General features: G+C 44.3%; 1 protein-coding gene across 1 annotated transcript in view; it reads right to left on the bottom strand.

Annotated features, from left to right (window-relative positions):
- The window catches only part of SLC16A14 (solute carrier family 16 member 14), a 34,474-nt gene that overhangs the window by 5,339 nt on the left and 6,202 nt on the right, over nt 1–22,933 (bottom strand). Inside the window, exons 2-4 of the mRNA XM_023259789.2 lie at nt 19,422–19,693; nt 12,045–12,188; nt 5,806–6,780 (exon numbers count right to left, since the gene is read on the bottom strand). Coding sequence (XP_023115557.2) covers nt 5,806–6,780; nt 12,045–12,188; nt 19,422–19,680 — 1,378 coding nt within the window. The 5' untranslated portion in view covers nt 19,681–19,693. The remainder of the gene's footprint in view (nt 1–5,805; nt 6,781–12,044; nt 12,189–19,421; nt 19,694–22,933) is intronic.

The following is a 22,933-nucleotide window of genomic DNA, read 5'->3' on the forward strand; positions in this document are numbered from 1 at the left end:
CATTCATTGTATCTCCTGCATAATTAATGCGACCGGGTGAGTCAAGGTAGTCATAAGGAAAAGCAAACACTTGACAGCAAGAAACATTGACATATTGTAACCGCTCAAAAGCGGTGGGCTCCCGATATACTTCACAAGTTAACCAACTTTTTTGAGTTTGTTCTTTGATAGAAACACACGAAAGAAGAAAATACCGGGCTCTTGAGATGTAGCTTAGTAAAATGCTCTCAGGTTTTCTTAATTTCTGATCCGAGACAAGAGGAACAAGGGAAGATTGAACATATACCCCAGAGACAGACGTGACTTCCGGCGGAATCAGAAGGGACTCTGACACGGACAGGCGAACGAGACCGCCCCCAACTTGGCTCTGTGTTACCGCCTGACACCTGTGCGCCACTGTGACCTATGAAGGGCCTGCTTGCAGATAACACGGTGCCCTGTCCCTACAAACGGATTATGTGACAGGACCATCTACAAGCTACAGTTAAAAACAATCGGTAAAACATAAATGAAGTTCCCATACTCCACTCATCCCCTATGAATGGTGACCATGTCATTTCAATGGGTAAATCTGTGCCTTTCATATGACCAAGTGACAGGGTAGAAAGAATGACCAATGCCTGACAGCTGGAATGAGGTGACCCATCCCTGCTGCTGAACATGGGTCTCAGAAACAGGACAAGATCTTAACTGATTGGAAAATCAATTTGTATGCAGATCAGACTATTTATTCCTTTACTTTTTTGTTTGAAGGGGTTGAAATAAGTTCCCAGGGCTCTGTCATGTGGCCTCTCCCTCCCCTGTAGCCCCAAGCTTAACCACGAGCACAAGCCACACTCAAGGTTTTATAGTTTCTTATTTATTTATTTAATTATCTTTTGAGAGAGAGAGAGAGAGCGCCAGCGCATGCACATGCATGCAAGCAGCAGAGGGGCAGAGAGAAAGAGGGAGAGAGAGAGAATCCCAAGCAGGCTCCACGCTGTCAGCGCAAAGCCCGATGCAGGGGCTCGAACCCACGAACTGTAAGATCACGGCCTGAGCTGAAATCAAGAGTTGGACACTTAACCCACTGAGCCACCTGGGAGCCCCAACCTTTAGGATTTATTTTTAAATGACCCTGGTTCCTGCGGTTTCTCTTTGGCGCTGGTTTTAACCTTTCTGCCACTTTGAATTTAAGCCATCCCTGCATCAGATGCAAAGCAGGTCAGGAGAGACAGGGCTTTGCCACGTGCCTTGATCCTCAACACGCAGGGACGTAACCCTTCAGAGAAACAATGTTTCTTTTTTAAAAAAAAAATTTTTTTTTCAACGTTTATTTATTTTTGGGACAGAGAGAGACAGAGCATGAACGGGGGAGGGGCAGAGAAAGAGGGAGACACAGAATCGGAAACAGGCTCCAGGCTCTGAGCCATCAGCCCAGAGCCTGACGCGGGGCTCGAACTCACGGACCGCGAGATCGTGACCTGGCTGAAGTCGGACGCTTAACCGACTGCGCCACCCAGGCGCCCCGCAGAGAAATGATGTTTCTGACAAGCTGCCCACCTCATTCATCCTTCACCACCTCTCCCTACAGGTCTGATCTCGGTTCCTCGGTTTGGAGACTGGCATCTTTGGCAACCTTGATTCAACCACCAATTCAAATCAGCAGCTTCCAGGTAAAATCTGGTTCCCTATTAAATTGCATTCACTGTTCACTGGAGTCTGTCAAATGAGGAATGATAGATGTTTTTCTTATTTATTAAATAGGTGTTCCCAGCTTTTGATGAAAAACATTGTTAATTGCTATATTTTAGGCAAACAGAGGATGTATGTGTGTGCAGATTCTTAGTCAAATCTGGTGGCCACGTTTTGCTATATTTTACATTGGAAACTTCTAGAAAAGTATCTACTATTATTACATCTTTCAAAGAGATGAACTGAATGCTCAACAATGCTAGAAATGAATTAGATCAAAAAGTTCATGTTGCTAAATGCCAGGGCTGAAATGTCTGTTCAGTATCTTATTGTATATTCTTCTCCTAAATGGAACTGTGTGATCGTCTAACCTGCTACTAAATGGTACCAGATTTTTTAATGACAGTAGAAATCACTTTGACAAATGGGAAACATATTCATTTCTGAACCCACTAAAAGAGAAAAAAGTAATGTGAACAATCATCTTTCCTGTAGCAAACCCAGCTAAGTAATAATTTCTAGCCCACCTTGAATTTCTAGCAAGAATTTCATGTGGTAATTTGGTTACTCATATTGCCAGTCGCTTCTGAACTATGATACACAAAAGACTAGGCTTCCATCCCATTGCGATGTTGGCTCCTTGGCCTGGAAAGTCAATGGATTAAATAAACACAGTGCAATTAGCCAATGATGTTGTCAGCATTCCTTAGTGCAGGAGTTTGGTGCAAGATGAAGAAAGAAAATCCCCTTCAGTTGGTGGCCTAGAGACGCACAGCAGAACATTGATTTTACAGTCCCCAGGGCAGCCTTTGACATCCATTCATAGATGATTCTTAACCATTAATGCAGCGGTTTCTACCATCCATGGTGGGAACCTTGAAGCAGGCAGAGATAACACATGATTTGAGGGTTGGGTATAACTCTCTGCTCTGGTTCTAATTTCTTTCTCTTCCACTCCAAAAAGTGCCCTAGAATGCAAATCAGTGAGAAGGACGTGACCATGAGAATGGGATAAAGTATGCTGGCCAACTTTGGTGCTTTAGTTAACGTTGATCATGAATTGCATGTGCCACACGTCACCGCTGTGTTGTGGTGCTGCTATTGAAATCTGGCGGATCAGTATAAAAATAACCCCAGACTGACCATTAGAAGCAGAAAGTACGTGGGGCACCCGGGTGGCTCAGTCGGCTAAGCGTCCGACTTTGGCTCAGGCCATGATCTCACGGTTCGTGGGTTCGAGCCCCATGTCGGGCTCTGGGCTGACAGCTCGGAGCCTGGAGCCTGTTTCAGATTCTGTGTCTCCCTCTCTCTCTGCCTCTACCCTGCTTGCGCTTGTCTCTCAAAAATAAATAAATGTAAAAAAAAAAATTTGTTTAAATAATAAAAAAAAAGAAGCAGAAAGTACACCTGGATCATGAAAAGAACCGTCAACGACAGATTCCATTTCCAAATACAATACATCTGAAGAACTTTCAACAAGAGAGTGGGTGAGCCACTGATAATATCCCCATCCCTTTAATGGATATTTCGGTTTAACATCTCTAGGAAGTATCATTGGCTGCCTGATCCAACCCCCAATCTCAATTCTTTTCTCCTTTCCTTCCTCTACTACAGAGGCTAGAAAGCAAAATACAGTTCCCTCGAAGCTTGGACTGGCTGTGTGACACAGTTCTGGCCGGTCAGATGGAAATGGAAGTCTGCTGAAACTGAGCCTTTCTTCCCATCCTCCTCATTATAAATGAAGATGTAGGGGCTGGAGCTGCAGCTGTCATTGTGTGGCCATGAGGCAATTAGCATAAGGAAAAGGCCAGAAGGATCTTGGAGACGCTGTCCCTATACCATCCAGTATCTCTGAATTACAGATTTCTGATTATGCGACACAACTAAATCTCTGTTTAAGCTACCATTGGTGGGGTGCTCTCTTACAGCCAACTGCATCCCTGAGAGGAAATTCTGCATGAGATCCCTGAGCAAGTTCTAGCTTTCCAGCTACCAGTTTGGTTTGCTACACTGCCTGTTAATCACTGTCACCTAGAAATGCTGCACCCGCATGTCTGTGTATGGACAGAGAACGGGAGCAGCCCCCCCCGTGTAGCCGGTAGGTTTCCTAAACTGAGTCTTGGGTCTTAAACCTTTACCAGCCAGTGCTATCAGCTGTATAGGCAAAAATCCATGATTTCTTGAATTTCACATTCTGTGGGGGACTTAAAAATGAGTGTGTTGACACAAGCCTTCTGCCAGTGGGGTCGGAGGATAGGATATGACTGTATGATCCCTAGAGAGACTAGGAAGGAAAGGGCGGGGAGGGCTTTGTCCTGCAGCCATGGGGTTCTTTGGTAGAGGTATTCCTGCAGAGGATATGAGAATAAAGGGCCAGGAGGGGCCAGGCAAGCAGGGGGTGGGGGCACGCGAACGGGGGAGGCTCTACCAAGTCACTTGAAATCACTGCACAAAAGCTCTGGCAGCTTTGATGACAGCTACCGGCCCTGACCTCGCAGCCCCGTCAGCCACCTCTAGGTGGCACCTAAGTGTTGATGTCTGGCCCCAGCCCCTGCCACACTATGTGGGCTCCTGCCTCCAATCTTTGGACAGAGTTGACTTCGTCACCTTCGCCCGGTACCTGGCCTCTTGGGGGCTGAGTCTACCTGCTGATACGTTTTCCACAAACAACAGGTTCAGAGAGATCCCCGGCTGCCCTAGGACTCCTGAGTACCCGTGATTTCTGGTACGCCCACTGCGGGAAGCAAGTTCCTCAGGTGAACGCGTGGGAGAGAGCTGGCCCCGGATGTTGTCAACTGGTGGCCTCTGGGCCTCTGGTGGGCAGAATGCCCCAAGTCTCCCCAGCTGCTCACGTCCTAGTCCCTGGAACCTGCGAATGTTACCTTACGTGGCAAAAGAGACTTGGCAGATGGGATTGAGTTAAGGATCTCGCGACGGGGATTATCCTGGACTGTGCAGCAGAGCCGACGTAACCCGAGTGAAGGAAGGAAGCAGGAAAGTCAGAATCAGAGGAAGATGAGAAGCTGTGTCGCCGGCTTAGAAGGTGCAGGAAGGGGCTAAGAACCACAACTGCAGGCAGTCTCCAGAAGCTGCCACGGGGGAAAACATGGGTGCCTCCACGCAGCTTCCAGAAAGAAGGCGGTTCTGCGGCCACCTTGCCCGTAGCCTGCTGGGATCCAATTTAGCCTTCTGACCCCTACAGCTATAAGGTAATAAGTCTGTAATGTTTTAAGCCTGTAAGTCCGTGGCAGTTATCAGAGCAGCGACAAGAAACTGCTACCGGGCTAGACCCAGCTCCTTGGTGTGTCCCATGGGACCTACGCGCAGTGTCTTAAACATCTGGAAATGTCATGATAATGACGCTTACCATGATGAGCAGTCCATAATGTACATAATTGTGGAACCGCTACGTTATACACCCGAAACTAATATAATGTTGTGTGTCAACGATACTTCAATTAAAATAACATAGGGGTGTGCGGGTGGCTCTGTTGGTTAAGCGTCCAACTCTCGATTTCGACTCAGGTCATGGTCTCACGGTTGTGAGATGGAACCTGGCGTCGGGCTCCACAGTGGGCACGGAGCCTGCTTGGGATTCTCTCTCTCTCTCTCTCTCTCTCTCTCTCTCCCCACCTCTCCCCTGCTCATGCTCTCTCTCTCTCTCTCAAAAAAAAAAATTATTAAATTTAATTAAGACAAATCTGGAAACGTCACCTAAGAGCTCAAGTCCTAGTTTTCCTTTGGAAACAGCAGCAGCAGCAGCAACAACACTAACGATAGAGGATCTGGCAACAATTTTCCAAACTTCTTGGTGACCGAGATCAGCTGGAGGTGGGCGGAGGCTGCCTCCTCCAGATGGGGTAGGGCTTCTGTGCGATTCCACTGCCCACTTACTTTACTAGCCCGGCCGCTTATCTTGCGGATACAGATCGAAAGTTCATCTCATTCTACCTGAAAGAAGGACCGTTAACCTTGCTAACGTTTACAAATGAGAAGCTGGGGGGCCCAGAACGGGAAGAAAAAGACGCACGTGCACAAACGGGAACTTCTTTCTTGGACTTCAAAACGCAAATGAGAACACACCCAGCTCTCTACATGTGCTCGAAGCTCTTAAAACCTCTCATGGTTTACCTGCAAACGGTGGCCCGAGCAGCGCGGAAATGCCATTGGCACAGATGATGATGCCGTAGGCGTTGGCCAGGTGCTCGATCCCAACCAAGTCTTCAGTCACTACGGGCATCAGGGAGAAATAACCACTGGAAAACCCTATCAGGGCGCAGATGACCGCCAGGCCGGCGTACGTGTGCACCAGCGGCAGGATGAAAATACTGAGGACGAGGGTGAAGTTGGCCATCAGGAAGACATTCCAAACGCTGATGCAAGGTAAGTCGGCCACAACGCCCAGGATCACTTTTGCAAAGATATGCACTATTGCTATAATTGAGGTCAGAGGGAAAACATCGTTTTGCTTGGATAAATTATACAAATTGACTATTTCTGGGAGGTGGATGAAGGGGATGACAAAGCTGCTGTAGGCAAACAGAGCCCAGAATACGAAGGCGACAAACATCCGATTAGTGAAGAGCGAGGCTGCTCCAAAATAGCCCGAGTACCAGGCTCGGAAGCCCTTCTTGACTCTCCTGGTCAGCTGGCTCGCCGTCTTCAGGACCCGAAAGGCGCCCATGTTCTGGCCGTGCCCTGCCTTCTCTTGGCCCGCCTGGGCGGGGAGGTCCCCGAGGGTCTCCTCGTTCCTGGGCCCGCCACCCTTCTCTTCTGCTCCGTCCAACTGTCCGCTTGACTTGGATCCAGGGGACTGAGCCGGGACCACCTGTGGATCCTTCCCTCCACGGTCCTCGAGCTCCTTCCCAGGAGAGAGGGGCCTCATGAGCGCCCCGCAAACACACAAGTTCAAGGACACAGCGCCTTGGATGAACATCGCGTTCCGCCAACCGTACTCCGCGCACAGGTACTTGAGCAAAACCGTCATGAGGAAGGTGCCAAACCCCGTCCCGGTGGTGCTGAGGCCCTGGGCAAGGGCGCGTCTCTTCTGAAAGTACCTTCCCACCATGACCACAGCCGGCAGGTAGGCCATCCCACTTCCAAAGCCTGCGCGGGTTGGACGGGGAGAAAAAGCACACAGCGCCACGTAAGTGACCGTCTCCAGACCTTGCAGCATTTCATTATCATAGTCTCTATACTATTCGGTTTTACTTTTTTCTTTTTTTTTAATGTTTATTTTTGAGAGAGACAGAGACAGAGTGTGAGCGGGGGAGGGGCAGAGAGAGAGGGAGACACAGAATCCGAAGCAGGCTCCAGGCTCCAAGCTGTCAGCACAGAGCCCGACACGGGGCTCGAACTCACAAACTGTGAGATCACGACCTGAGCCAAAGTCAGGCGCTTAACCGACTGAGGCACCCGGGCGCCCCTCTATGCTATTTTTTTTACACAAAGAAAGAATAATGTTCGTAACAAAGAAGCTCAGTGGGTAAGCCCGGAGCGGGTCATCCGTGGAAGTTTCTAGTCCCTCATTTCCCTATGAGGCTTTGCAGCACAGCTTACTCCAATAATGAAGTAAGCCAGCATGCTCACATCAGAAGATCTGAACGGATGCAGGCATGAAAAGATGGGTGACTGAACAAATAAATGGATGCCAAGGGCCCTGCTGTCAGCGCTAATTGTACTAAGTACCCGGGAAAGTATTTATGTACCAGCGGCCACGGAGCAATTCCAGGCAATTTGGAGAAGCCTCAGAAATGGGTCCATTTGTTCACAAATGTATAGGAAGAATAAAAGGGATGTACCCATAAATACACCCAGCTACTGGATGTGAGAACCACAGAATACTTACTTGTATCTCTGATTTTTACTGCTATCTTTCTCAGAAAACTGGAACAGTTTGTGTTTCCATTGACCAAATTAAAATGCTGGTGGGGGAGACTGTGTGTGTTGGGGGAGGGGGGATAAGAGAACTGGGCTTTCTCCTCGCTCTTGCTATAAAACCTAAAACGGCTCTAAAAAGTGAATTTGATTTTAAAAAATGAAATGAAATGAAACAAAATGCTGCCCAGGAGGTCGTGGTTCGCATTCTTAACTTATAGGTACAGTGGAAACCATAAAAGCCACTTCAATGACCATGGGGCGCCATATATGGGGCTAATGCGCCATAATGCTTAAGACGTCCTGACAGGAGAATGGCGGCATGATAGTACGAAAGAGACTTTGGCCGATGTCGCTCCCCAGAGCTGAAGCCTCCTTAGTTCAGCGTCGTCTAATAGTTTCAGAATTACCTGAACTTAAGACCAGAGCAGTCATGTACGCAAATACAATACGAACTACCATTAACTGAGAGCCAACAGTGGGCCAGTTGCTTTATAGGCTTTATTTGATTTGGGTTTCACAATAACCTGGAAATTAGCTGTGGTGTTTCCTCCCCCCCCCACTTTTTTTTTTTTTTTTTTTGAGGGAGAAAGAGAAAGAGTGAGCCGGGGAGGGGCAGAGAGAGAGAGGGAGATTCTCAAGCGGCCTCCCCGCTCGGAGCAGGGCTTGACGTGGGGCTCAATCCCACGACCCCGGGATCACGACCTGAGCCCAAATCAAGGGTCAGATGCTCAACCGACTGAGCCACCCAGGCACCCCTGCTTCAGCCTGACTTTCTAAAACCAGCCTCAAGAAGCCACCTGCCCCCTTTATTTACCTGAGAGCAGTGATATTTATAGGAACTGTCAGAAGGCAATGATCTTCAACGGTCTTCAGGTGGACACCCTTGTTTTAAAAACAATCAAGCTGGGGTGCGTGGGTGGCTCAGTCGGTCGAGTGTCTTGATCTTGGCTCAGGTCCTGATCTCACAGTTCGTGGGAGAGAGCTCCATGTCAGGCTCTGTGCTGACAGCACGGAGCCTGCTTGGGACTCTCTCTCTGCCCCTCCCCTGCTCATGCTCTCTCTCTCTCTCAAAAATAAATAAATAAACTTAAAAAAAAAAAAAAGAACAATTAAGCTAGCTTCCAACTGATTCCCAGAAGTAGGAACAGGTCCCCAAGCCCCCTTGCAAGCCTCCATGAGGGTAATAATAATTTGCATTATGTGAGAAATGGGCAGGAAGAAAATGGCTATCCTTAATTTTGAACTAAACTCTAGATTAATCTTTATGACGTTTAAGTCCAAAAACAAAACACCCAGAATCTGTCATATCCTAACATTCAAAGAGGCAGAGAAAAATATCCAATAGTCCATAAACACAATTCCTCCTCCCCCTGACTGTAAAGCAAATCCTGCATATATCATTTTGTGTGCAAATATTTTAGAATAAATCTCTAAATAGAAGAATTCTTTAACCAGCTTAATCTGAAAAAAAAAATGAAGAATTTCTTTTTTTCTTTTTTTCTTTTTTTAATGTTTATTTTTGAGAAAGAGACAATGCAAGTGGGGGAGGGGCAGAGAGAGAGGGAGACACAGAACCGGAAGCAGGCTCCAGGCTCCGAGCTGTCAGCACAGAGGGGCTCAAACTCATGAGCCGTGAGACCATGACCTGAGCCAAAGTCGGACGCTCAACAGACTGAGCCACCCAGGCAGCCCCAAAATGAAGAATTTCTTGCTGTCATGACATATCCAGAAAGGGTTTGAATTTCTAATTGTCTCAGAAATGACTACATTTTCTTTAAAAACTTGTTTATCTAACCAGGGTCCAAATAAGGCCCACACAGTGCTATTTGTTGGCATGAATTTTAAGCCTCTTGAAATTTCTCTGGTTTTTCCTTGAAATTTATTTGTTGAGAGAACTGGGTCATTTGTCCTGTGAAATTTGTCATAGTCTGGATTTTGCTGAGAGCACAAAGCAAGTTTAATTTTTTTTTTAAATGGATTTGTTTCTGACAATAGCTAGCATCCTAAATTTAATGTGGTTATGGATTTCTAAACACCAGCAGAATCAAATGATTAATAGGAAGAGAACCGAAGTACCTAAGCATAAGCCCTAATTCTAACTCGGTGTACCTAATAGACAATCTCATGTGTGAGGGAAAAAAACCTCCAGGCCCAACGTTGCAAATATCTATTTCCCTGTTATGTTATCCATGCCGTTAACAGCATCCTCCCCTTTCCTAAGGTGGCTTTGCCATCGGTAATGGGCAGGGGTATTCCATAAGCTTATAGGACAGGCCTTACCCAGGACAGGGATATGTGGCTCAAGCCCAAGGGTCAAGCAAGGCCCTGCTAATGTTCAGACCTGGGCAGGGCCCTGGAACAATTCTCTAGCACACTCAAGTTCAGAGGAGGGGCTACAGCCCTACCAACAGGGTAGAGGAAAGAGGCCCAGAAGGGGAGAGAAAATCCTGTGGTCCTGGGTCAGTGTGCATGGGGGAAAACGTGTCTTCAGGGGACAGACCTAAGAAAATGGAGCACTGGTAAACTGAAGACATGTGTCCAGACTCCCCCTGCTGAATAAGGTTGCTCGGACAGACATTATTTTTCTGCCTAGTAGGATATTCCCACATGGTTTTAATTGTTTAGGTGTTCAGAAAAAGAGAGAGATACAAAGAAATCTGTCTCAAATACTTTTTGGAATGAAGAAGGATAGCGAACATAAATTGTAATGACAGCCCAGGGTTTTGCGTGTATATATATATATATATATAAGCTAACTGATTTAGCAGGATTTTCTAGTTAAGTATAGTTAGATATGTATTTGTGGGTGAGGTGGATACATTTATTTTCAGGGACTTTCTTTGGGTGTTTCCTGTATAAAAAGTGGGAGCCATAGAGTGCTCAAGATACACTTTCCTTTCATTAGCCTCCTGATTTTCCTTCTACTTCTTTAGACCCAGAAATATTTGTTGAATATGTAAGTGAATGAAGAAGGAAATGAATGAATGTGGAAACAATATTATTCGAAGGTCAAAAAGCAATTAACTGCAAGAAATAAAGTTCATTTAAACAAAGAACCTAATCCTGGAAATCTCTGAATGATGAGAACTCAAGTCTCAGTTTTTAGGATCAAGTCCTAGTCTGTATAGCCAAATACCAGCACATCAAGTTACAGGGGCCCCATATGTCTGCCCGGAGACCCCAGTGTGGCTCCTTGATCTCAGCAGGAGTGTTTATTTCCTCACCTATAGTATCAGAATCCCAGTGCTGGCTCTATTCATTGGACCGTTTGGGGGAAAGTTGCTAAACTTCTCAGGGAAAACATCTTAAGTTGTTCTTGAAGAGCTGTTACCAAGTCCTTCAGATCAGTGGTTTTCAAACTATGCTTGGAAGGACACAGAAATGCTTTATGCGGATTGATGTAACTGACAGAGAACCAGCCTGCCAACTTATTTGGAGGGTAGGTTTTTGTGTTCAGGTCTCCTGCTATCATAAAGCAGGCACTTACGCTTATACTATAATAAAGATGTTGCATTCTATACAACAATTACACATGAGCTAACACCTACTGAGGACTCTATTTTGTGGCAAATGCTGTGCCAAGTGCTTTCTACAGATTATCTCAATCATTTCAATAATCCTGTAAACCCATCACTCTTCCTTATCCCATTTAGCGGATAAGTAAACTGAGGCGTAAGCAGGTTAAGTGATTTGCCCAAAGTCACACAGATAATAAGTGGGGGAAAAAAAAGCGCAAAACTTCCAAACTCTAATGTGTAACTCTTCTTCCAACACTGTCATCAAGGTGTCATTTATCGGGATTGAAGCTCTGTACTCAAAAAGGAAAGTCAGGCTAGCTCTGGTTTACTGCAATAGAATTGTACAAGAAACCACTCATCTGTTGCGAGTTCTGCTACCTGTTGATAAAGGAAATTACGGCAGGGAATGTGTTTTGCAGAACGGATATGCAAACCACGTTGCCTAGTGGCCAATTCTTACCTATTCACTGGGCAGTGACACTCTCTGCTCTGGACTTGCTTCTCAGAGTCTCTACATATCTGTGGATTTTGTTGCTAATTTCACTCATTTGAAAGGGGCGGAAGGAGAAAATAATTATCCGATGATTCATGCTCCATTCTGCAGTTATTGAGAGTATGTTATCAATTCTCTCCATATTTGGTCTGTTCACCTATGTGAATTATTTTGAATTGTATTATCACCTTCCCTTTCCTATTCCTCATAAGAAAGAAGACTGGCAACTTAGAACCAATCACGGGAAATTTAATGAGATTCTAATAGGAAGGCCAAGTGCGCTCATTAGGTTGTTTTTCCACACTCAAGGCATATTTAATATATTAAAAAGTGTTTCCTGGCGTATACGGTGGGGTGGGGGGGGGAGGAGACAGAAGGACACAATATTTCAACCGGTCTCTTTTCTCCGTAACTATTCATTGCCAAAATGCCCAACAGATACATTTAAAATCGAGTTTAAAAAAGATCACTGTGCTTACCAGCTGTCACTCCAAAGGTGATAAAGAGATAATGCACGTTTGCTGCATAGGCACTCAATACCCAGCCGAGGGAGTTCACCAGCCCTCCAATTATTGCGGTCCGGCGACACCCACAGGTGTTAATAAACAAGCCGATGAAAGGTCCTGTCGTGGAACATTGAAAACGGAATTGACCGATGGTGTTTTATATTCGTGCTCTCTTAATCCTCACTTGAAGACAAAGACTACAACATTACTAGGGCTGGTAAATACAAAGAACCAACCCCCCCCCCATTGCTTTATATGCAAAGGCTTTGCATATGCAAAGTGGGTGTCGGTAACCGCATTGGTGCATGAAACCAAGGTTCTAGGTTTTGAAGGAAGACAGACCTGAAATAAATAGACAAATAAGTTAGTTCATTCTCTGGTCCACAACAGAGGTAAGGTCCTACACTAGTGGTCTATGGGCTTATTCAGCCCGTGGATGCATTTTTAAAATCCAGAACATAGTTTAGGGATGCCTGGGTGGCTGGCTCAGTCTGTTAAGCGTCTGACTCTTGACTTTGGCTCAGGTCAGGAGTTCAGGCCCAAGTCATCGGACTCTGTGCCGACAGTGTGCTTGAGATCCCGTCTCCCTCTCTCTCTCTGCCCCTCCCCTGCTTGCTCTCTCTCTCAAAATAAAAAAATAAAATAAACTTAAAAAAAATCCAGGGGCGCCTGGGTGGCTCAGTCGGTTGAGCGAATGATCTCGCGGTCTGTGAGTTCGAGCCCCGCGTCGGGCTCTGTGCTGACAGCTCAGAGCCTGGAGCCTGTTTCAGATTCTGTGTCTCCCTCTCTCTGACCCTCCCCCATTCATGCCCTGTCTCTCTCTGTCTCAAAAATAAATAAACGTTAAAAAAAAAAATTAAAGAAAAAATCCAGAACGTAGTTTAAAAGATGTTTTGGATCAGTTGTCAACATTTAAAAATTAAGAGCATTCACAACAAATCCAATGGCAACACAGAGTCCAGTAGCTTCCCACACAGCCAAGACAGCTAGAGCTGCTCCGTAGCTGTGTACACACTTGACTTTGCCACTGTCACCACCCTTCCCGTTAGTCCTGTGCTTGGCCTCCTGCCCTCATTTATATTAGCTGTTATCTGAGTTTTTGACTCCAGACCTAAGGGGGGTACAGGAAGGGGTTCCCAGTTCTCCCACGCTTCCAGCAAATAGCTGAGAGCTTGTGTTCATGAGGACACCCAGATGCAAACCACATTGAAAAGAACTCATCGCTTCACAGTGTACTTCAGCCCCCGCCGACTCTCAGTCCCAGACTGGCCCCAGCAGGCTATGCATTTATGACACTGTGCAGAAGATTCAGGAAGACGCTTCCGTGCACAGCCGACACCACGCTCACAGCAATACTGTATCGAGCGACACATCCTTACTGCTTACTTTCTTATGATGCTTTAGTTTTTGTCGACCCTCTGTGTTTTCCTCCTGATTTTGTGGTAACTGCTGATGTCGTGGTAACTGCTGATGTCACAGAAGCTTAATGCTTGCCTTGTGATCAGTGATTCCTTATCCAAAAAGCAATCTGTATTTTAGCTCTATGGTGTGAGGCTACATTCAATATTTGGTAAGATGGCACATTTTAAACATCATCTTACTTTTGATCATTATTACTTTTTACAGTTTTGGAAACCTATATTCCAGTGGAAATATTTCAGGTTAAAAATTTGTTAAACTTGGGGCTCCTGGGTGGCTCAGTCGATTAAGCATCTGACTTCAGGTCAGGTCATGAACTCACAGCTGGTGGGTTCAAGTTCTGTGTCAGGCTCTGTGCTGACAGCTCGGAGCCTGGAGTCTGCTTCGGATACTGTGTCTTCCTCTCTCTCTGCCCCTCCCCTGTTTAGGCTCTGTCTCTCAAAAATAAATAAACATTGAAAAAATTAAAAAAAAAATTTGTTGAACTCTAAGGAGCTTCCCCTTTTAGTCCAAACCAAAATAAAAATTTCCTTTAAACCTCTAACTATATTCATGTACATATTTGGATGCATAGTTTGCTAATGAATTTTTTTTGCCTAATTATTGTGAGAGGGCCTAATCCTAAAAATTATGAAGGTAATGATTTATTAATTTAATTAACTCTGGTACAATACAGGAAATAATCCAGTAGATAAGCCTCTTAGAATAAACTTAATGTAGTACATATATTTTATATAAAATAACCACATGGTATAAATAATATATAAACTAAACACACTGACATAAACATCTGAGGGAATTATTGGGGGCAATAATTCTGAAATTCAGAAGCCATAAGTTGAAGCTGTGTCTTTGATTTCTTCACGAATATTTTTATTTTTCTAAACTCACAGTCACTTCAGCACTCAAATCTCAGATAAGTGGATAAAAAAGAGAAAAAATGCACGATTCATCGGTCTGCTGTTAATAGGCCTTTTAAGCTTAAAAGTATGTTCAGAGGGCGCCTAGGTGGCTCAGCTGGTTAAGTGACTTCGGCTCAGGTCATGATCTCATGGTTCATGAGTTCAAGCCCCATGTTGGGCTCTGTGCTGACAGCTTGGAGCCTGAAGCCTGCTTCAGATTCTGTCTCCCTCTCTCTCTGCCCCTCCCCACTTCGTGCGCTCTCTCTCTCTCTCTCTCAAATAAATAAACAAACATTTAAAAGAAAATAATTTTAAAGCATGTTCAGGAGTTCAGGAGCATGATCATATTTTGCATGTAACAGAAGGTCCCAGAAGCAAGTTTTTCTGTGATACTGCATGTTTATGGAACACGGCATTGAGAAAGCATTTGGGGAAAAAGAGGGCAGAGGAATTCCCAAGTAAGAGCAGGCAGTCCCGTCTGAAGGAATGTCCTATATCAAAAAGATAGGATTAATTGCTTTACTGATAAGGACAGTAAGTTGGTAACCGTGTCTGCCTCTTCAGTTCGTCTCTCTTGTGCCGGAGTTTAGTCACATATGACTTGGCGATAGGCAAAGTCAGCCCCAGCAATGTTGTGATTCCTCCATGGTTACAAAACACAGATAAGTCAAAAAAAAAAAAAAGGAAGTCAGACCCAAGCTTTCTGATTCCGTTCCATTTAAAACAAAAATTTTTTAAATCTTTATTTATTTTTGAGAGAGAGACAGAGAGAGGGAGAGAGAGACAGAGTGCGAGCAGGGGAGGGGGGGGGAGAGAGAGAGGGAGACACAGAATCCAAAGCAGAATCCAGGCTCTGAGCTGTCAGCACAGAGCCTGACATAAAGCTCGAACTCACAGACTGGGAGATCTTGACCTGAGCTGAAGTCGGACCACTTTACCCACTGAGCCACCCAGGTGCCCCATGATTCCTTTCCATTTTCTAATGATTGCTGATGGCCAGTTGGAATCTCCAAGCTCAAATTACCGTTTCACCGCAATGAAAAGAACTCCCTACATGGTCTAAGGACAAAGGGGCAAAGGAGCTGGTGGGTCGTCTGGCTATGATTCCCATTGTTGTGAAGAAATTCAGTGTTCTGGGAATGAGATTCTACACATTATCAGACTCTCCTCTTCAGAAGGAATCTGATTTTGGCCCATTTCCCACGTAATAAAACTGCAGGGAACACGATGAGGAAGTCACAATCACTTGCCCATCTCTGCATCTCATAGGTTGGAAAAAGCTCAGGTGAGGAGAGAAACAATGAGGTGACCTTGGCATATAATCATGGATGAAAGTAGGTAATTCATTGAACTCCTGGCCTCTTGGGGTAACCCCTCCCTGCAATAGAGCGTCCAGAGCCTCTAAATCAATGACACCCCGCCTTGGTTGAGCATTGGCGTCACTTAAGGGCTTTAAAAAAGACCTGATGTTTGGGTCCCCTCCCAAGAGGTTATGATTTAATGGTCTAGGTGCAGCGTGAGTGGCAGGGATTTTAAAGCTCTCCAGGGGGATCGGATGTGCAGTCAGGATTGAAAACTGCTGCTCCAAATCTACTTAGCAAGTAAGTAACCTTTTGCAGCCAGTAGATTCCCCTAACAACATGGCTTCCACCAAGAATTATTCCAAGGACTATCACTAAGGCTACTCTAGATACGACTGAGGTGATTACATTTTGTTAAAAATTGGGACCTTCGGCAGGAAACTGCCAAAGTCTGTGCTGGCAAAAAAGGAAACAAGAATGAAATTATTGAATTTCCCATGTGCAAGCTACTGCCCAAGAGAGAGATGGCTTTCAACTCTGTAACGTAATTCATGGGTATCTATCTATCTATTTATTTACAGCGAGCAAGCAGGGGAGGGACAAAGTGAGAGAGAGAGAGAGAGACAGAAAGAGAGAATCCCAAGCACTAACAGTGCAGAGCCTGATGCGGGGCTCAAACCCATGAACCATGAGACTGAAGTCAAGAGTTCGAAGCTCAACCAACTGAGCCACCCAGGCATCCCATGGGTTTGTTTTTTCTAATTTAAAAGAGAAAACCCAATATGCTTCTAATGGTTAGAAAGTGAAAACAATTTATATTTATTCACTTCAAAACCATTTTCAGTTCTCCTTTCACATAGTGGCAGACAGTGTGGTGTGGAAGACACGATTTTGGAGTCCAGTGGACCAGCTTTGAAGCCTGCCTCACACTTGTCGGCTGTTTGACCTTCAGTTAGTTGCTTAAAGTCTGTGAGCATTGCGTGTTCTTCCTACGTCAGATAGAGACAACGGTCTGGCTCTAGCGTTGTTGTGGGATCAAGCGAGATCATATACATAAGGTGCATTTGGCATGTAATAAATGCTACATAAAGGAGAGATGTTCTTTTGGGTTTCTGGCTTGGAAAAATCCCTATATATCTGTAGCCACCCTGTATCAGGCAGCTTGAGATGATGAATGGCAGTTTAAGACGATGATAAGATAACAGACCTTTTATTTGTATAACTATGAATGTTTCTGGGTTATGATTTCCAAGGCAAAAGATATTTATCTGGCAGGCACCCACCCTTCCTGTAGAAAGGTTAGTCTACGCACTGAAATTACGCTGTCTGGAATTCACGGACGTTCCAACAGAATTCTGAACTACCTCCCAATAAAAGAGGACAATCACATCTCACCATGGCTCTGAGTTAGGTGTTCTTATTGTGAGGGTCCTATTCAAAATCATTTCCAATAATTTCAAGACTGGCTTCCATTGCTTACTCTTGTAGAACTTGTGAAACACAAAATCGTATCTAAGACAACCTTATTGGATGATTTGGAAATGGGACATTTCGTATGCTGGCTTTTTGCGGAGTCCTCTTTTTTGCGGTGGGCATGCGCTTCCTAGATTGAATCTGTAAGTGTTTTGTTGTACCCCTCAAAGATTTGTTTATTGTAAAGATTTTATTTATTTTTAAGTAGTCATTACATCCAGCATGGGGCTCGAACTCACAACCCCAAGGTCAAAAGTTGCATGTTCCATGGACTGAGCTGGCCAGGCAGCCCTTAAAGATTTAGTTTTTAAAAAGTAAGAAAAACAGATGTTAAGTGTGCTAGAAGCACAGTTTTCCTTCTGTGACCTACTGAAAAGGCTGAATCACATCCAACACAAACGTAGCGTATTCCCTACACTGAAGCAAACCATCCTCCATTTTTCGGATGACAGTCCTTGTTTTAATAAGGCCAGTGCAGGGTTGAAGGAGTCAGTTCCTTAATGTTGCAGGCTAGACGATGTGTCCATAATTCCCTCACACACATAATGGTGCCCTGATGTAATTTTAAAGCAAGATTAGTATTAATTCCCTTTGATAAACAAGCCTACTCCACACACATCTTGAGAAATAACACTTTGTCCTTGTTTTCCATTATTATCACTACCATGATTATTAATGTTGTTTGTATTATCCAATAACACTGTCTGAATGCCAGCCAAGATCAACAAATCTTTGAGTCGGATTCAAGCGATTAATTACCAACGTGGAGATCACTGAAAAGGGAGGCTTCCATCAAACACACAGATGCCTGTCATACCCAAACTCTCACAGAACCAGAAAAAGATTTGAGGCCACTTATGTTTCTAGTATAAAATATATTGTGAATACTTGAAACTAAAGAGAAATCTGATGTAAAAGTGTGGCTTTTACTTTCAAGAGACAAGGCAAGGGGAAGCACCTGGTTGATAAGAGATGCTTACTAAGTATTAGTTGACAGTAAAAATTGTTTAGTTCCCAAAAGGAAACCCATGGGCCATAATAACATGTTACATTTATGATAATTGTCTAGCTTGGTATCTCCAACTGCCTACGGATTGCTTTCACAGATTGGTGTGCGTTCAGGTTTAACTAGAAAATATATTATTATTCCTTCCTGTTAGCTAGATCAGAAACCTTTCTAAAAGGAGCTTAGTAGATTTTTCAACAGCATAGGATTGATATCTCAAATTAAATAATTGGAACTCTGAAATAAGATTGTTGCTTGACTTTTATGGTGTTTTCTCTACATTTTTTTTCTTTTACAAATATTCGTTAAGTATTAAAGAATTAAAGTAGTTAAGTATCATTACATCTGTAATGATGTATAATGAATTACAGCAGTCAAGAAAACAGAGTTCGGGGCAAAATTTTTTAATGTTTATTTGTATTAGAGAGCGAGACAGTGCATGAGTGGGGGAGGGGCAGAGAAAGACAGAGACAGAATCTGAAGCAGGATCCAGGCTCTGAGTTGTCGGCACAGAGCCCGATGCGGGGCTTGAACTCACCAGTTGTGAGATCATGACCTGAGCCTAAATTGGACGCTTAACTGACTGAGTCATCTAGGCGTCCTGAATGAAGCAAAATTTTTTAAATGATCAGTTTTTAAGACACTCCAACTTTTTATAATATTCAAATAGTAATATCAGACAAAATGACAAATACTGTATGATTCAACTTACATGTCATAGAGACAGAAAACAGAGTGGTGGTGGGACTGGGGAGTTACTGGTTCACGGGTACAGAGTTTCAGTTTCGGATGATGAAAAGATTCTGGAGATGGATGGTGTTGATGAATGTACTCAATGGCAATGAACCGTATACCTAAAAGTGGCTAAACGACATTTTTTAAAGTTTATTTATTTATTTTGAAAGGAGGGGTGGGAGGCAGAGAGAGAGGGAGCTAGAGAATCCCAAGCAGGCTCCTCTCTATCCACGCAGAGCCTGATGTGGGGCTCAATCTCACGAACCGAGAGGTCATGACCTGAGCTGAGATCAACAGTTGGACGCTTAACCAACTGAGCCACCCAGGTGCCCCTACCTAAAGGTGGTTAAAAACGGTAAATTTGATGTTATATATATTTTGCCACCATAAAAAAAAAATAGTGCCATCATTAACATCTAGTATGTAATGTTTCAACAGCATAAAAACATATTTACAGTGGAAAACTGTCAATTTATAATTATTCAGTTTTATAAGAGTTCACACACGAACGTACCCACAATCAAGGTGATGCCCATGCTGAGGGAGCTGACCCACGCAGTCAGGCCGCGGCTCTGGTGGAATTCTTCAAGCCACTCCACGTTGAGGACTCCCAGGGCCATCTGGGAGCCCATGATGAGGATGTGCACGAAGAAGGAGGAAAGAACCACCATCCAAGCCCACCCACTGTCAATGTTTGGGTGGGGCTTAAGCGTCTTCTTATCTTTGGGGTCGTCTTCAAAATCATACCCAATATCTTCATGACTTGTATACATTTTCCAAGATTTTCTGAAATACACATGACAAATAATTTCCTTGTACATCAACCCAAAAGTATCTTTATCTTCCTTGGACAGCTCTACCTCCCCTTTTGTAACCAAAGTGGCCTCATCCCATCAGACCTTCAGATTCGATTTGTCATGGTGCAGATTTGGGAGCACTCCTTACTTTTTTACTGCCAAGCACTTTTGTGAAACCTGTTGCATCTTTATATCAGTGTTATTATCCACTTTTTAAAGAAATGGAAATAGACTCAGAGAAGTGAAATGCCTTTCCCAAGTTCTCATGGCCAGTAAGTCTGGCTACACAGGAACCTAGGAATCAAACTCAGCTATTCCTGACCTTAAAGCCCATGCCTTGTGTCCACTATTGAGATGGGGACTGACAAGTGACAACAAAGATGTCACAGAAGGAAGACATCTGGCCTTAAACAGGCTTTCGGGGTAGTTTTGCCTTGGTAGGGCCCTTGGCAAAGCATCTGGTTCTCATTTTGTGTGTCCAAGTGTTCCATTTCTTCGGTACAGCCAGAGTGGATTAGCCTCAGAAGACCAACTCATGTGAACCCAACTCAGGAGAGACTGGTAAACTAGAAGTCCAATTTATTATTTCTACAATGGGAGATATAGCTTTCTAATAACAGTGATACTCAGGTCTCATACACAAGACACATGTTTTTACCCATTCCGCCTACACCTATTCCAGCATTTCCTGGGAAACTAGAAAGCTGAGCGCTGAGTTTGTACAGGAAACGGGCATGATGACTCACGCTCTGCATAGGTACATCTCAAGATGTTTGGAGGAGAGACCTGGGGGTTGGATGGAACTGGAGGGGGGCTGTGATGCCAGGTCTGGTGAGGACTCTGGTTTCATCTTTATTTTTTAGGATGATCATTGAGGGCATGTATGAGAACTGAGGATAAAGAGTAGAAGAAGGACAGACAGAGACAGTAATCGTGCAGGTGGTGGGACAGGAGAATTGGTCTTGACCAGGAGGAGCAGTCCGTCCCCTGAGACCAGAAGAAGCAGAGGGTATATGCAGATGACATGCCCAGTAGTGGTATGAGAAGTAACACCTGATGGTCTAATTCTTGGGTGAGGTAGGAAGTTAGGTCACCGGCTGACAATGAACAGGGTGGTGGTTATGAAGGCGCATCAATGTTCAGGAAAATGGAAGAGACAGGTTGCCTACAACAAGTGGCAATGACTGTCAGGGAGTCCGGAAGGGGGAGCTGAGCCCTGCAGGGCATCGCTGCAGAGTCACGGGAGTGCAGCACCAGGGACAGAGCGCTGGAAGCACCGCCCCCGGAAGCTGGCAATTAGAGCATCGCTGAGCGTCATGAGGGGAGAACTTTAAAACAACAAACCACTAAAAGTTGGTCTGCTTTTTATGATCACTATGTGCCTGCAAATCCAGACGACATCACTGATAAAATATTCCTCTCCTCAAAGATCTTTTGCTGGTCAAAGTTTCAAACAATTACATTTGAATTTTCTGTCTGTAAGCTTCAAATCAGCATGGTGCTGTTACTTATCCTTTCGTAGGCACTGTATCATCCAAGGGAGCTATTTCAGAGGATCCCTGGTTATACGGTTGGCCCTGACACGCAGGTGGCCCCAGTTACGCACATCTGCTTTGAGAGTAAGTTCCTATGAGTTCAGAATTGTTGGATCTCTCTGTGGCACAGAGAAGGTCTGCAGCTGCTGTGATGCCACATGTCACCACCTTCAGCAGGACGGTCGAGATGAACTGACAGCACGGTTATCGTAGAGATGAGGAACCGGAACTTGAGTTCTTCACTTCTGTCACTCTATATGCCTACTTGGGAGATTTTATGTTGTTTCAAATGTAAAATAGCAAATGCACGAGTGCAAGATGAAAACCTTTGCTTTGGAAAGTGAAATTTGCAGCCAATACATGAAATGTCTTACTCAATTTAAATAATGTCTTTAAAACAGACATTGATTCCCAGCAAAGAAATAGAATTAGTAATCAAAAACCTCCTCCAAAACAAGAGTCTAGGGCTGGATAGCCTTCCGGGGAATTCTACCCCTGGAACATTTAAAGAAGAGTTAACACCTATTTTTTTGATGCTGTTCCAAAAAAACAGAAATGGAAGGAAAACTTCCAAACTCATTCTATGAAGCCAGCATTACCTTGATTCCAAAACCAGACAAAGACCCCACTAAAAAGGAGAACTACAGACCAATTTCCCTGATGAACATGGATGCAAAAATCCTCAACTAGATACTAGCTAACGGGATCCAACAATACATTAAAAATATTATTCACCACAACCAAGTGGGATTTATACCTGGGATGCAGGGCTGGTTCAATATCTGCATAACAATCAATGTGATTCATCACATCAATAAAAGAAAGGACAAGAACCACATGATCCTCTCAATAAATGCAGAGAAAGGACAAGAACCACATGATCCTCTCAAATGCAGAGAAAACATTTGACCAAAACCAGCATCCTTTCTTGATAAAAACCCTCAAGAAAGCAGGGATAGAAGGAGCATACCTCGAGATGATAAAAGCCATATATGAATGACCCAACGCTAATATCATCCTCAATGGGGAAAAACAGAGAGCTTTTCCTCTAAGGTCGGGAACACAACAGGGATGTCCACTGTCGTCACTGTTATTCAACATGGTATTGGAAGTCTTAGCCTCAGCGATCAGACCACACAAAGGAATAAAAGGCATCGACATGGGCCAGGAGGAAGTAAAACTTCTGCTCTTCACAGATGACATGATACTCTATATGGAAAACCCAAAAGATTCCACCAAAAAACTGCTAGAACTGATCCAGGAATTCAGCGAAGTCGCAGGATATAAAATCAATGCACAGAAATCGGTTGCATTCCTATACACCAATAATAAAGCGACAGAAAGAGATTCAAGGAATCTATCCCATTTACAATTGCACCAAAACCCATAAAATACCTAGGAATAAACCTAACCAAAGAGTTGAAGAATCTACACACTGAAACCTATAGACAGCTTATGAAAGAAATTGAAGAAGACCATGCTCCTGGATCGGAAGGAACAAATATTGTTAAAATGTCGATACTACCCAAAGCAATCTATATATTCAATGCAATCCCTATCAAAACAACACCAGCATTCTTCACAGAGCTAGAACAAACAATCCTAAAATTTGTACGGAACCAGAAAAGACCCCGAATAGCCAAAGCAATCTTGAAAAAGAAAACCAAAGCTGGAGGCATCACAATTCCGGACTT

The sequence above is a fragment of the Felis catus genome, chromosome C1 (genome assembly GCF_018350175.1).
Source record: "Felis catus isolate Fca126 chromosome C1, F.catus_Fca126_mat1.0, whole genome shotgun sequence".
NCBI classification, from domain to species: domain Eukaryota; kingdom Metazoa; phylum Chordata; class Mammalia; order Carnivora; family Felidae; genus Felis; species Felis catus.